This window comes from Equus quagga, chromosome 5, assembly GCF_021613505.1.
Source record: "Equus quagga isolate Etosha38 chromosome 5, UCLA_HA_Equagga_1.0, whole genome shotgun sequence".
In the NCBI taxonomy this organism is placed as follows: Eukaryota; Metazoa; Chordata; class Mammalia; order Perissodactyla; family Equidae; genus Equus; species Equus quagga.
This window is the reverse complement of record NC_060271.1, coordinates 66613193-66629468: the sequence shown is the minus strand read 5'-3', so window position 1 is coordinate 66629468 and position 16276 is coordinate 66613193. Positions and strand designations below refer to the sequence as shown.

Genomic DNA, 16276 nt, shown 5'->3' with positions numbered 1-16276 from the left:
CACCCAGAACTACCCCCAGCCCTCAGGAAGAGCGGAAGTTGTGGGTGATCCCAGATCCAAGTCACCCCCAGGGGCCTCCGCAGCAGGAAATGCTGGGGCTTTAGGCTTTAGGTCTGCTGTGCATGTGACTCAGTTCTTTTTACAGTCCTGGCTCCATTCTCTCTCTCCTCACCAACTTCTCTAATTCACAGCTTTTGCTCACTCTTGATTTCCGCTGCCTCCTAGTAACTCTAGCTTGCACCTTTGAGGTTCTTTTCTACATCATGACCCTCAGCTCCCATCTCCAGTCTCTAATTGCCAAGAGCCTCTAACTGGGCCAGCTTATCTCTTTATACCAGGTCTCATTAGGGGTCGCTGACCAGCGTACAGAGATTGCTGTTCTTAGGTCAGGAGCCCACCCGGCCCACTTGGTTGTGTTAGAGGTCTGTGTAGAACGACACGTGGTTATGTGAGCAGTTTCATTTAGGGGCGAGCATGGGCTGGCGGCACAGCTAGTTCCACTGGGTTCCTGTGTTCATGACAGTTCTCACTTAGTTTACTGGAACAGGATTTTTTATGAAGAGAAGAGTAAGTAAAATAGCCTTTCAGTACGCCCATTCATGAAACAGAAGAGGCGGTATAAATGAAGACTAATAAGACTTTTTACCCAAGAATTGAAAGATAACTGTATTTTTTAAAAGTTCGTTTATCCTCTCGAGATTTCATATTTTTTAATTTTGAAGATAAACTTTTTCCAAAATTTTCCAAAGATACATTGCAGAAAGTAAGGGAGAAAATCACCTCAATCATTTTAGAAATGATGCTAGTTTAGCACTGTTTACCTGAAGAGGGTCAGGTAAGAGGCACTGAGGGAGATGGAGCTGAGTGGGTACAGTCTAGGGCACTGGTTCTCAGCTCTCCCTCCAGTCATCTCTGTTGTTTGAAAATGCTTCCCACATGACTCTGGTAGCATTTTCAAACAGCACAGCACTCTGCCTGGTTGAAAAACCATCATTAAATAGAATTACACCTCAAGTACTGCTTCAAATCCTTTAATATAATAGTTGATGGTAAGATGAAGTTCCTCTGTTCTTAAGAGAATAAGGTACAAGATAATGTGAAATTCTGTGGTTTGTCAGCCTAGGATTGTTAGAGGAATTCCTTGAAACCAGCGTGTGTTCATTAAAAGGAAAAGGGGTGACAATGAGTGTTCTAAAACTAGAAGACCAAGTGTGTGTCTATTTATGGGACCAATTAATAAAGCACAGACATTTGATTTGAGATGTAAGAGCCCGAAGCATGGAAGGGCATTCTGTTTTGATGGGTTTTCATTTCCTCATACTTCTGAGATGGCAGAAGCCAACCACTTACTAGGCTCGCACATCATTTCCCACCTGCGTGGCTCTTGCCCTCTCCCACTCAGCCCTGCTAGCAGATGGAACTGGTGCCTGGAGAAGTTGAGGAGGAGGACACTTTCCCACCGCCTCCGTGCCTTCTCTAGTGCAAATATGGACAACAAGGTTCTCTGTTATAGGGGCCTCAGGGCCCCTTGGTTTCTCCTCTAGGCCGGGGACAAGAGAGGTAGAGACAAGGACGGGCAGCCGGGCCTCGGCATCCAGAGCTGAACTGTGGAAGACGGGCTGACGGGTACACGAGTTAGGGGAAGGGACTTTTCATTTATATGATTTTTGTTTTGTGGGTAGCAGGGCTTATCATCAACACTGATTTTATAGCTTGACAACAAAACATCTTTCATTAAATTAAAGGGTCTACCCAAATGACATTGAAGTATCTGTAAAAGTATAGTTTATTGAACACCTACTATGTCCAGCACAGGGATGGGCATGTCTCTATAAAACTGCTAATCCTCATGCCAACCTTGCAAAGGAGAGATTATTTATCCCTAGTTTAGATTTGAGGAAACGAAGGCTTATAGAAGTTAAACAAACATATAGCTAATAAGTCACAGAACCCAGGTCTGGCTCCTTGGAAACCTGTGTATTCCTCTGAGTCTTCTAAGAGCATATGAAAATTCATATCTAAATCAACAAGTGACTGTAAGCGAGCACTCTAAATGCTAAATACTTCTGGACGCCACACCAAGTCTGCTTTTAAGTTTTAGAACTTTGCTGTTCTGTTACTTGTCAGCTCTTAAACCTGGTTACTCTCAGTGCTGTTGACGTTAGCCTTGGCTCAGTAAATGAATGAATGAGTGGCTGTTCAGCCTTTCTTTCCATCTCCTCCTTTTCCGTCCTCTGAATCTGCTGCTCTGTCTGCTGCTGCTTTATTTTACATTCCTCATGTCAAACATGCAGAACTATAAAGGCAAAGAAAATGAGCGTTTCATTTGGATGTTTCAAATTTTGAGTTTCCAAGTCTTTGTGACCACCCAGTGAAGCTTACGTGCGCCTGTTCCTATTTTTAAGGCAAGGGCTGCAGTGGCGTGAAGGGTGTCCGTACCACCCAGTGCACCTCCACGTGCACTACCCTCTTTGGACCTGCACACATACCTTCCCATTTGCAGATGAGGAAACAGGTTCCGGGAAGGAAAACAATGCACCAAAGATCTGTTTGCAGAATTAAACTGCGTAACAGATGAACTACTCTATTTTCACAACTGCCCAGTTTCCACTGGTGACCTTTGTAAAACAAACATACTACCAAGTCTTTATTTATGTAATCTACTAGTTTTCAAAACACTGATATTTAATTTTTTTTCCTTGTAACATTTCTATGCAGTAGGCACGGGGCCAAGTCATCAGGTACCAAGCCAGTTAGTGGATGAGCATTCAGCTTCAAGTCCTTGCTACCTTCCACATTTTTTAAAAGTATTTTCTTTTTCCTCATAAGCCCAACATTACAGAGATATTTTTTAAAAGAAAAATGTTAAGACTTTATTCAAGATATATATCAGGCATTGTAACAAAACAGCAGAACTTCAACCTTTGGAATACTGTAATTTTACATCCCTTTGATGCACAGTCCAGTATACTATTTTATTACAGATCGTTCTATAGGGACTACAGAAATAAACTAGGGAAGTACGCACAGTCACAATCTAGGATGTCAGCTGTTCTGTGTGTGCTGTTTGAGAATGAAGCACATCCTTTACCATTTCAAATACTGTGCAAGGTGAAGAACTAGGAAGGTGCTCAATGGTGGGTATGGTTGACAAGCACAATTACCACAAACATACGAACAGTTTACTACGGAAAACACACATTTCAAAGGCCAGCGAAGTGAGCAGGCTATTCACACAAAGCCAGGAGGGACAAACTCTCCAGTTTGTAAGTACAACATGACATCTCACCTCAGAGACAGAACGGGTGCTCAATGGCAGATAACTCAAAGTTATTACATGAAAATCACAGACTTTTGAGCTAGCATTTTGTAAACAGCCTGTGTCTATAATCAGCAAATTAAAAACATTCAGTTATATCCTCTAGACAGAACACCACACCACTATGTGTACACTTTGAGGCATTCACATTTTATGTCAGTCCATACACAAATATACAGCTTGTTGGATAAGTAAACACATTTTGCCAGGAATATGACAGCTGCTCTCAGTTGTACAGTGAGTGTTTTTAAGAGAGGAACCAACTCCCTAGTCAACACTTGAAGGAAAAATAGTTACATTTACATTAAGACAGCAGTTTGGATACCTTTATATATTTTAACTCTTGAATGAGAAATAATACAGCATGTCTGAGAGTAGAGTGCTTCAAACTTGTTTTTGGCATAGTTGAGTGCAAACTTGATATCCTATACTTGCTAAGATTTTCCACTGTAAAATGATGAAAATAGCTTGTTCACAATAGGATTTTAATCTCTGCTGCTAAAGGCATTTATTATTTTGGCAAAAGAAAGTTGCTAAAAAGCTGCTTAAGCTTTTTCTGCACTTGTTTCTGATAATTCTGGGTACTCCCAACTAACAGGTAAATATGTTTTAAAGTGTATATTTTTCTTCTGAAACTATTCAGTGAGCTTGAAGCAAACAGATTTTCTGTCTTCCCTAACGGGTGTAGGTATCAGTGGGTGTGGGGCACAGACAATGAACAGACAGCCTCTCTTTGCCCTCTGAACCACAAATCTGCTTTTAGGTGTATTTTCCTAAATCTTTTGTAAATTACAAAGTCACCTGCAGAGGAATCGTGGGAAGAAGGGATTTAATTACGCATACCTAGTAAGAATCAATTTCAAGTAAAAACCCTTTCTGAAGTGGCTCTGATCCAGCTGATGTCTCAGCAGAGACCACTGGTGTATGTTCGCGTAGCTCAGTAATGGAACGTCTAACTGTGCCTGTTTACAGCTGGTTGACAGTTCTATGTGGTACATAACACTAACTCTCTAGTCTTCAGGGCATATCTATGAACAAACACAGTCCAAGTATTATAAGTAACTGGGTTGTGACCACTGCATGCATTACACTGAAGAAAACACCATCTCTAAGCACAAATACACGAGTCCTCCATTTAAGCTCAGCTCTCCAAGGGGAGAGCAGCTGCCTCAGACCCAAATGCTATTTAAACCAGATTCGTCTTTTCAGATAAAATTCTCAGTCTAAGCAGGGAGTCTCCTCAGATAGTGCTTTATTCTCCTACTAAGCGATCTGGGCTTGTATAAAATGTCTGTTAAGACATGGAGTGCCCATGAGCTTGCGGCTTCTCTTGTTCATGATCTGCACAAGCCAAGAAGGGGACAGGAGGGCGTGAGCCACAGCTGCCCATGTTGCTGAGCAGCAAGTCAGATCCGTAAAGATCTCAACCTCTGAAGCCTTTCTAGAACCCAGCATTCTGATTGTTACACAGGTGTCAGGTGTATTTCATAGGGTATCTGAGACAAAGCACAGTCCTAGGTTTGATTTTCTTGTGGTTGGCTGGTTGGTTTTTGCTTAGTGTTCTCTAAAACAAAGTGCTCAGGTTGTAGGCTCCTCTACGTGGAGGAGTCACAGCACTGGGTACTCTGAAGGAGAAAGAGTCATTCATCAAGCACTCTGCAGCACTCAAAATGGTTCCTCACAACAGTTCTGAGTCCACATCCCCCAAGAAGTTTTCCCAAAGGTGAGCCACCTGCCTTAGGCAATAGTAAATCCCCCTAAAGGATTCGGAGGCTCTGATCCTGAGTCCAAGGGAGAGACAAGCTTTCCGTGACTCTTCTCTTATTCTAGGCTGTTCCCCAGACCTCATTACACTCATCTGTCACTACAATCCCGTCTCTCTTCATTCTAAACTTCTCTGGTCTACTGATGAAACAACTGTCAAGAACATGGACCATCGTCCTGCAGGAAAAGGGATGTTTTACTGGAGTTGTATTTGGAATCTCTACAAGCAAATCTGAGACATTCTCTAGAGTCAAAAAATTTTTTACACTTCTGTTTTTGCAGTTTTCTCACAAATCAGAACCTCTGGCAGCCCTTACGAGTCCATTATATTAAGCCAAAAACCATAAGTATGTACATCGTAGTCCAAAGTATTAGTACCAAGAACAAAAAAGTTTTAAAAAATTGCTTTGTTTGCATTTACAGGACTAAAAACAAAGTATGCAACAAATAAATTACAAATGTACATCTCAGCAGTGTTGGGGGGATCTTCTTGTAGTTCTAGAAACACACTGCTGTCTAATTATAACCCAACTGGGGAAAATTACTAACTTCAGAAGACTTAAAGATCACCCCCCACACACACCACCTTTCCCTTTAGCCTCTCCCCACCAAAGAAAGAAAAGAAAAGGGAAAAAAAAAGAAGTGGAAGAGGGGAGAGAGAAAAGGCCGTGTCTGTGAGGCTGCACACTCAAAGCACACCAGCGTGTGGATTTCTATGTTATTAGTGAGTAGCTCTTTAAGGCAGAGAAGAAACATTCTGTGGATCCGTTGCTGTTGGCTCATCTCACTCACGTGGTTTCAGTGGTCAAGGATGAGGTACTTTTCTTCCTGAAGCGAGATCGAAGGATTCTAGGCGGTGCCTGGTAGAAAAAAACAGAAAAAGGCATCCCTCAATTTGGCATAAACATAGAATCTTTTGAGGATAGCACCTAGATGGGTTTGTGTTGAGAACCTCCAGCTCCTTTGGCCAAATGCACGTGTGTGAGAGTCAGCTGGCTGGGGCTGGGGCCTCACTCTGGGTTTCCACAACAGGAGTCAGAGTCCCATCCCAAGCATCTCTGTGAAGCTGAGCCAACTGAGAAGGCCACTGCCTGGCCCTTCTTCATGCTCTCCTAAGTCCCTGGATCTCCCAAGCAAATGGTTGTGCTGAAGGATGACACATCTTCTTTCTGCCTTGGGAACAAAATGATCTTAACAAGTGACTCAGCAGAGAAAAATGTCCCCCATCTCTTCCCCTGGTCTTTGTTGTTTCCTTTGGTAACCGGCCTGATGTTTCTTGGCACCTGCTTAAAATTTCCATCACCAAATTTCCAGTCCTCTTTCTGGATATGAAACCCTTTAATGCACGGAAAACCACTCAACAAAGGGAAACACTGTCCTTAAGTATAGAGGGTTGCATCTCATCTCCCCTGCAAATGACTATCAAGGGACCCCTCCTTCCATGGTACCCACATATCACAGCAGGAGTTACTACTACCATGAAAGAAGGACAATGTTTTCTCCTAGCATAGTAGTCAAGGGCGTTCACACAGCTGGGTCCAACCTGTCCTCATCCCATCTCTGTCTACCTCTCTGAACTCAACTTCTTTTTCTATACTGCCTTTCACACCTCTCTTCCTTCTGACTGGAAGCCTTTCCTTCTTCCCTTCTCTGCCTTGCTATTTCTAGTCCTCTTTAGGACCTAGCTCCAAAGTCACTCCTAAGCCCCCAGCCCCATGGCCCAACCTCATACAACCAGGATTGTCACCTCCTTTGTTTTCGTAGTGTTTTGCACATGAGAGGATATCAGAAGATTCTGTACCCAAGCAGAGTGTGCTAGCTCACTGTCTCCCCCACCGCACTATGAGCTTCCTGAGGCCAGGTCCCTGTTCACCACCATTTCACAGAGGGTAGCTCAGTGCCCAGCAGGCACACAGAAGGGAGGGGGAGGGAACGAAGCAGGGAACAGAAGGCTCAGGCCTCCACATCTTGAGTCCTCATGATACACCTTTATGACTAGGCAATGTCTACCAGCCACCTCTGGACATAGAGTAAAAGAAGAATTGGTGAAGCCCATGTTTTAGTAAACTGCCTCAGGCTGCTTAACAGTAAACAGGAAGGCAGGTTATGCACCTTTAAAAAAAAACAAGACTGGCACAAACCCTCAGGCCCTAGGATGCTTTTGGCACAAACCTTCAGGCCCTGGGATATTTTGGGCCCCTCTCCCCATCACGGGGCTGCCCAGGCCATAATGGACTCCTTGAGCAGTGTCCAAACCCGGAACATCTCGAATCAAAACCTCGAACTTCAAAATCACCCCACGTGTGTCCCACCTTGGGGAGGAATCTGCTGAACTCACGCATACTGCAGTGGTAATAACTTCGGTACCAGCGTGACTGGGGACCACAGGCCATTGTGTTTTAGCAGGGAAACCTTTCAATGCATTTCCTCACCTGAGTCTCACGGGGTCTCTACTCTGTGGACAGAGGGACTCCCAACTTGTTTCAGATGGATTCTCAGGCTGAAGTATTCAGCAGATGGGGAATAGGAGAGGCGACATGAGGGGGCCTCCAATTCTGCTGGCCCTACACCTGAGCCCAAGGCTTGTGACTCCTCACCCAGGTCACAGAGCACAGCCCGCAAGGCTCTAGGCTTGGCCCTCCTGCTGCCAAAACTCCATCCACATCTACAACTGGCAATAGTACATATACCAAGTGTATTGTTTTGGTCCTTTTAAAGGGCTGTGCCCCTTTAAGAACATTTTCTGAATACCTGCTTTGAACCAGGTACCATGCTGTGTCTTGGAGATACAATAATGAACAAGCTTTACTTACAAAAACTTGTCAAATAACAGATTCTGAATTTTGCTTCCAAAAAACACTCACTTGGGTTGCTTTTCACTCACACATCCCAGGTTAGCAGTTGTTAACTTTTATTTTGACACCTATTTCTAAGTAAAATTAGTAGGGTCTTCTTTGCCCCTTGCCAAATAGCTAGATGGTGCCTAGCGGGAGGGAGATCTTCCCACCCCAGGCACTCGGGAGATGCTGGGCACCTCAAGAGCTGCAGGTCCCAGGACCCCCAGATCTCCAGGGCAAAGCCCTTGTGCAAACACACGCTCCAACCCACAGCCCCGGACACCGTGTACCTCCAGGGGGAGCTCCGTCTTTCGAGGCGCCTTATACTTGTACATGAAATCCAGCAGGTCCTCCTCCTCCTCCTCCTCGTCAGAAAACGCCAGTGGGTTTTGGACCTGGTGAGGCTCCCATGCCTTCACACCACCCTCATTCACATCTCCCTCAACCACTTAATGTCCATTTACAATCTACACAGAGGAGACAAAGTACAGCGAGGAGGGATCAGCATAGAAAGGAGCGAGGAAGGGCAGGCAAGGGCACGGTTAGGCGCACAGCACGACAAGCCAGGCCTGTTAGGACAGCCGAGGCCCCTGTGTCTGAAGCCAGCATCCTCTGGGGTTACTGCAGGGGGATCTAGGGTTGTGAGGGGGCAACTGTGAGACTGGTCAGGCACTGTGCACAGGAACAGGCTTCAGAATCTACTGATAAGCTACCAAGGGAGATGGGGCACCGTTCCCCTGGGAGAAGAAAGACGCTGCCTTAATTGAGACGTGTCAAACCCTGCAGCTTAGACCTGTGACGCCACACAAGAAGAATGCTCGGGGAAACAATCTCCTCTAGAAAGGACGGTGGCAGTGATTTCAAGGGAGGGAACAGCACAGTTTTCTGTTATACACACAAGCACCGTTGGCAGTGCATTACACTTGTGTATTCAGCTCCAAGCATTCTTTAAGAACCAGGATGCAAAATGCCAGGAAGCCTTCAGAGAGAACCTTCAGCAAAGCTATGCAGATTTTTCATTTCAAAGGCCGAGTCCCAGAGAAGCAAAGGAACCTAGTGGGAGGAGAATCTAGTAGTCATCTTCCCCTCAAAAATGACAGCAAGTTTCCTCTTTTAGCCTGCCTTGATTAAATCCCCAGGAAAAGCTCCAGGATCAGTTCATGTCATTGAATGCACGGTATTTTTTAAGTGTTCAAATGCTGAGCATATTCCATGTCATCCGGCCAGGTGGTCCTATCTTAGTCGAGATATAAAATATTTCCTGCCTGTACCTGGCTTATCTGACACCAATAGATACATCTTTCCATGCTTCATACGTTGTTTTCACCTAGAATCACAGAAGACAAAGCTACAGGGCCCTCAGACCATCTGGTCCAACCACCCTGAGGCCTGCAGATAGGAACCAGAGCTCTTTCATCTTTCTACTGCCCCTAAAAACATGTTCAGCCATCAAATGAGTTCCTGCCATCAAAGGGGACTCGCTAGACTATAACAGCACCCGCTGCGGGTTGAGTAAAACTAACAACGGAACCCGATCTTGAGCAGCTTTCCCAGTTATTGCTGCTGTGCCCCTCAACGGCCAGCAGGAGGCAGCACAAGAGCATAGTTGTCTTAACCAAGAATTTCAAAGCTGAATTGTAGGCCGGGAGTGACCTGCTCAGAAGGGCCAAGTCGGAGATCATCTTTGATCTTTTTGCTGTGTGCATCCCCCAGCCTGTGCACTTGGGTTTAGATTGTCCTCTGGTCCCTTCCCCTGCCTGAATCAGCTGCACCCTTAGGCCTCTGTTGAACATGAGGACCAGCAACTCCAAAGAGCTCTCCCTGAATACTCTGGCTCTTGATGGGCCCCCACTCGGTGACCCCACCTGCGCTTGGAATCTGTACCATGTAGCTTGTGCTGTGTGCCCTGGTTCTCCTCTCAGTCTCATTGTCTCAGCCCAAGAGAAAGCATCCCAAGCTTAAGGGAGCACAGCTGATCTTCCCTCAGTCCCTCTGAACACCTGATGCAGGGCTGAGCACACAGTGGCCACTTGTCCACTAATCTAGGTGGAATTCTTACATCATCTCAGAGAGCTCAGCTCTTGCCCCAAATCAGAACTCAACACCCATCCAAAAGGAAATTCCTTCTGTGCACAGATAACTCCTGCCTGATAGGATAAAAAAGAGATAGACCTGCCCAGGACCAAAAGCCCTCAGACCAGGGCAGAAATTGCAGAATCAGCTTGGCCAGCTCCACCCCAGCATGAAACCCCGTATCCTTGGAGCGGGCTTGGGGACTGGTTTGAGTTGGTGCCTCTGTATAAGCAGTTCCTTGTAAATCTGGGTCCACGGCTTTCCCTGTACTGATCATTCTGGGGTTCAGAAGGCAGCCCAGTGTCACTACAAGATCCTCAGGCATCTAACAAGTCAGCCTACTCACCCAGTCTGGATTCACTGAGACCGAGCAACGAACTCACACATTACCAAAATAATAATAATAATGACTACCACCACTACCTCAGGACTGAAACCAAATGGCTTTCAGTTTGTTCTCCATTGCATGCTTGAGCAGGGCCTAAAGGGTAGGAAAGAAATGGCCCTCTGGCCCACCAGGAGTGATGGGTCAAGGGGCACCCAGATATCCAGGCAGGAATGGAAAACAAGTGTTCAACTCAGTAGAGGCTGGGAGTAAAGGAGGCGAGTGTGGACAGCTCAGAGGGCTGGAAGCAGCCTTAGAAGGAAGCCACGGAGAGAACCTACTAAAAAGAGAAGAATCCTGCTGGTCACTGTGTTCGCTGAGGGTTTTTGGCCAAGAACGTTGTTTGTAATATTCTGCTTTACTCTCGGGACCCATGAGAATAAACATTCTGGACAAGCTGGGCCTCTGAACCTCTGGTTGGCTATTTTGTTGTGACACTGAATCTCTTACCTGCATTCCCCTCTTTGCACTGGCTGTGTGGAAGCCCAGCATCTTTGGCAGTGTACAACTCTATGGCATGCATTTTACATTTTCTTCTCACCTCTGACTCCATCTTACCTGCCTATTCTCTTTCCCCTCAGCTTCATTTTTCTTAATTTGGTTTGATGTATCATCTATAATTCCACAAGTGGACTTAAATCCTTTTTGGAACAAGGAGTAGTATAAATGAAGAAATAAACCCCACAGAACATGGTCCCACTAAGAGGGGCACCAGGATGAAGATGAGGATGAGTGGCTGGGCAGAAAATTCAGCGGTGTACCTCCTCAGCACTCTCCTCCCTGGAGATCTAACTAGAATGTGTGACTCAATAGGTCCTCACCCCTGGCAACAGGCCTGAGCGGGTATCACTATCCACATCTTAATATTCTGATTCCTCCAGACACAACCTGTACAGGAAGAGCGTCTCTCTTGCAAAGTCATGGCCACAACCACCACCTCCAAACCTCAGATGGTGGCAGCCATGGCCTGGAGCCCAGAGAGCTGCCACCATGGTGCCCAAGGCCGGGTGGCCTCTAGGAAGAGGCAGGGGTCCTGCTGTCTTCCACTGCAGGGGAATGAGTGTGTGGTTTGGGCTGACATTAAGCATGAACAATCGTGTCATGCTGGGAAGCGGCCCCTCCACTTCTCTCTGTGGGGAGGGCAGGGAGGGAGAAACTGGCAGAGACTCAGCCCTTAAAGGCCTGAGCAGATCGTCTGCACCGAGCCCTAGGCCTCCCCGTCCCCCAGGCAGCAGAACAACCCCCAGGTTAGCAAACACATAGCACACAGCACACATTAGTGGGAGCTATTAATGGAAGTCGGCAAACGTGTCTGAAGAAGAGCACACCCGTCTGGAACACTTACATCCGCGTCCCCGACAGCCACCGAGGAGAAAGAAAAGAATATTCTGTTAGGGAAGGGTCTTTTGAGATGAAATTCACACACACGTGCAAGGATGCGTGCACACGCACACGTACATGCAACGCACTTCACGTGCTCTTAAGAGCCAACGGCTGCTCCTGCTGTCAGAGGAAAGACACTGCCCCGGGGCCACACTCAAGTAAAACACAATTCTCTCTGTCTCTCCTTTAATAGAGAGTGGAAATAGGGATGGCTGCTTTTTACAATGATGTCCCACACACTTGATCAAAAAAAAAGGAAAAAAATCCACCTCTATGACTAATTCCAAGCAGTAATACAGAGTTCAGTTCTTTGTTACCTCAGGGGAGGTAGGGAGAAAGGAGGGGAGAAAGGGCGGTGGGCATGAGAGGAAGAGAATAACAGAAAAACAGAGGCAGAGACATGCAGGAAGCAATAAGGAATAGAGCGACAGAGGGGCAGGAATGGGCAGAAGTGGGGAGACAATGCTCTCCTGGGATCTGTGATGCAGATGAAAATCACTTCAGGGGACCAGGAGGGTCCCTCTGACCAAAGCATCTGTGACCCTGAAACCCCCTCTCACGGCATCGCTGCCGGAGAGCTGGCCTCCAGCCCCGGGCGTGAGACAAACCTCCCCCAACACCATGTATGGACACTTCCCAAGCCAGAACCCTTCCCTGGCAGGGATGGACAGAGTGGGCAGGGCCCCAGGGGCACCTAGCTCAATCCCACCATGCTACAGAGGAGGGGACTGAGGCCTCACGTGGAGGGACTTCCCCAGCGACACAGAAGGAAATGGGGTAGACTGAATTGTCAGCTGGTTCCTTGCAAGCAGACCTGGGGCGGTGAGTGGGAATTCCAGGGCCCCAGGTATTAAGAGGGTCCTAGAAAGAGAGGGCTGGGGCAAAGGCCCCCAGATCATGATTCTGAGCAGGGCCACCCCAGCCTGAGGTCCCCACCGAGGCCTACCTGCTACTCACTCCCCAACAACCCCCAGGCCCACAACTCCAGGGAGAACAAAATTTCCTACAATCAACTGCAGTTATATGTAAATGCACTGGCAATGCAGCCTCTGATTATGAAACCACCAGGTGTCTCAGGAGGTAAGGGCTTCCCAGAGAGCGGCACAGAGCAACCCATGAGGAAAGAATGGAGAGGGCAGCTTTACACTCCCTGGTCCCCCAAGTGACAATATCTCAGAATTAGAGGCTTTCCTAATGGCTCATGGAATTTACAAACTCAGAACTTTAAAGGGTGAATAGATAGAAATAACCACAGTCGCCTGAGGCCACTGGGACTGGTGGTTGTTTCCCAGGAACCAGTTCGTCCACCACGCCCCAGTGTTAGCCTCCAGTGCTGGAAACAGCTGGTGCAGGCTGCAGTCCCTCAGTTTCTTTCTTTCTTTTTATTGAGATATAATCGACATATAACACTGTATTAGTTTTAGGTGTACAACATTATGTTTTGATATATACATATGCCTTTCCATTTCTGATGTGGACCAGGATGCCCCGAGGGACACACAGCTGGTTAGAATCAGAGCCAGGGTGGGATGCTGGTCCCCAGTGTCCCCTGCTCAGGGCTCCTATGACTGTCAGTTCACACTGGGCTTACGGCCTCCAACACCCCCAGGTCTTCTACAGACCTTAAAAAAGCTTAGCACTGAGATGCCTTAAAAATTAAGAAACGGAAGGAAAACAGAAAACTTCTTATCATGCAGCGTCATGTCCTCCTGCTCTCCACAGATGTGGAGGGACCTGCCGTGCCTCAGTGGCAACAGCGCTGGCAGCACAGGCAATAAAGGGCACCACGTGTCCCCTCCTTCTTCCGTCACGCCAGCCAGCAGCTGCGGGCCACGGGCGGCCCCTGTCGCCTTCTAAGCCAAAGGCAGTCCCTCCAAGGGGGTGAAAGGGGAGCTGCGTTAGTCTGGCACCTTATTCTCTAGTCCCTCAGGTGTCCAGTGAAAGTTAGAGGAGCAGGTCAGGAGAGAACAATATGGCCCACCGCGGGGTGGCCACAGCTCCACCAAGCCGTCCTTCACACACGTGGAGGGCAGCTGCGGGACTGTCCAGGACAGGGAGACTCCAGGCTCATCCCCTCTTCCTAAGTTTTCCTGGCTGCTCCAGGCATAGTCATCATCACCACCTTCATCCTGCTAAAAGCCCTTTCATAGCCATTTTCACAACAGTGCAGTGAGGTGGGGAAGCAAGGGACCTTTATCTCTATTTTAAGATAAGGAAACCAAGGCTCTGAGTGGTTAGGGACTCACGCACAGTTACACAGCTAGTAAGTAAGTGGCAAAGCAGGACCAGGGCTCCCTTGGCTGCACCAGGACCAAACCCCCTGGAACTGCAGGGCTTTGTCACTTGAGAGGACCTGGGTAAGTTCCTGTGTCATCACCCAGAGCACAAGGAAATCCGATCCAGTGGTGGTTTTAAAATACCTCCATACATTCTTTGACACTCCTCCCTTCAAGAGGTGGAGAATAATTCCCTTCTCCTTGAGTGTGGGCTGGACTTAAAGACTCACTCCCAACAAACAGAATGAGGCAGAAGTGGTGGTGTGTGACTTCAAAGACTAGGTCCTAAAGGTACTGCGGCTTCCCACTTGCCCTCTCTCTCTTAGACCAGTCACTCTGGGTGAAGTCAGCTGCCATGTTGTAAGGAGGCTCAAGCAGCCCTGGAGAGGCCCATATGGTAGGGACTGAGGCCTCCAGCGAACAGACACAAAAGAGCCATCTGCATCCTCCAGCTCAGTCAAGCCTTCAGATGACTGCAGCTCTGGCCGACAAGTTGACTACAACTCTTGAGAGACCCTGAGCCAGAACTACTTGGTTGAGCTGCTCCCAAATTTCTAACCTGCAGACACTTTAAGAGAATACACGTTGTTGTTTTAAGCACTTAACCTCCTGACCCCTCCCCTAGACCATGCAGCTGAAAGGGAGCCCCAGGATCAGATGCCAGCTCATGGTTAGAACCTCCTCCTGAGGCCAGAGTCCAGCACACTGCAGAGGCTGGCTGCTTACTCACCTTTCCAGGTCCTGCAGGTGGAGCAGCAGGTACATACTGTGGGGATGGGGGGCACATCAGTGATATCCCCCACTAGACAGGAATGAGACCCAGGCAAACAGGGAGGCCCAAGTGAGGTGTGGGATCCCAGTGTGTTCAATATAGGGGTCCCAGGAATGTGGGTCTCTGTAGAGACACCAAGGTGGGAGAGGGGATCATTCCAGATTCAGCTTCCTCTCAGGTGCTAGAAAATGTCCTTGGCTGGCCCACAGAGGTCAGTCCTTATATCCTGCAGCCCTGGGGAATGCAGGGGATGGGGTCAAAGTTTCCTCTAGGAAATAATTCCAACCACACTTGTTCAGATGCCCTGCTCTTTACGCCCTCCAGTTCAGCAGGCCCTCTGAAGGGCTTAGTGTCTGACCATTTGGTGGAAGGCCTAACTGGCTGCTGCCTTGCACATTCCATTGGTCTCGGTGCACATCCAGGCCTTGGTACACAGGAGGTGCTCACTCAATACGAGCTGAGTGTCTCCACGTCCACACACGGCAAGGATCATTCTTCCAACTCCCTTTGCACCCCTTCTAGGGTCCAATGCCAGGCTTTCACTGGATAGTGTCTGACAAAATGCCTCCCAGTTCCTTCTGCAGGGAGGAAAACTCCATATTGATAGTTTGCACAATGGGCATATATTTTTATTTTACATAACTTGTTACATAATATCTCCTTCTATTTTGTACTTTTTTCTCTAGGCATCATGTATTCAAGATCTGCCCCGACCTACACTGAAACTGCTACTTCCGCTGCTGCACCTAATTCCACCTCTTACCCGTCCTCTCCCAGGTTGCCTTCAACTCCTGCCATCTGTCCAGGGTTTGCAAATTATCTTGTTTGCTCTCCTCAGAACCCTAAGAGGTAGGCTGAATAGAGATTACTGTGCCCTTTTCCCAGAGGAGGAAGCTGAAGGGAATTGGGCTTTTCTCCTGTGCCAAGGTCAAATCCTCTGGTCAGCGGCCGTCTGGGCTATCATTCTGAGAAGGTTCTGAGGCTGAATCTAGACCCTGTGCCAACAAGCGTGGTGACTGCTCTGTGATGTCTGTCTTGCTGTCTCTGCACAGGCCCAGTGCCACCCAGCCCGGATGGAAGCCAGAGGCCCTTTCTCTTACCCCCCCACACCTGGTGTCCGAGGCCCACAGTGGGGGTTGGGAAGGCACACCAGCCCTGTGTGGCTGGGCCTCCTTTACCAGACTTCCTCCAAGACACCCTCACCCTCAATTCAGGGGTTATGACACCCCCAGGGCCTCTGACCGGGGCGCTTTCGCCCTGTGCCCAGGCCCTGGGCCATCTTTTGCCTGTTTTTCTTTCTGAGATAATTTTTATTTTAGGCCCCAGAACAGCTGGGGCAACTGCCATATAGCGCCTGTCGTCCCTGCTGGGTCAGCACCTCCCTTCTCTGCCTCCTGAAGCCACAGGTGCCAAGGCCAAGGGCGGGCAGGGAGGAGAACCGGCTCATGTTGCAGCACAGCGGGTTCT

General features: G+C 47.9%; 1 protein-coding gene across 7 annotated transcripts in view; it reads right to left on the bottom strand.

Annotated features, from left to right (window-relative positions):
* Positions 1–2847: 2847 nt before the first annotated feature.
* Positions 2848–16276, bottom strand: part of REEP1 (receptor accessory protein 1) — a 97207-nt gene continuing 83778 nt past the window's right edge. For 5 of the 7 annotated variants that reach the window (XM_046662921.1, XM_046662924.1, XM_046662922.1 and 2 more), the window contains 3 exons: positions 14768–14803; positions 8211–8368; positions 2848–5943 (listed from right to left, as the gene is read on the bottom strand). In XM_046662921.1, coding sequence (XP_046518877.1) covers positions 5872–5943; positions 8211–8368; positions 14768–14803 — 266 coding nt within the window. In that variant the 3' untranslated portion in view covers positions 2848–5871. The remainder of the gene's footprint in view (positions 5944–8210; positions 8369–14767; positions 14804–16276) is intronic. The other 2 variants (XM_046662923.1, XM_046662926.1) reach the window with 2 other exon arrangements.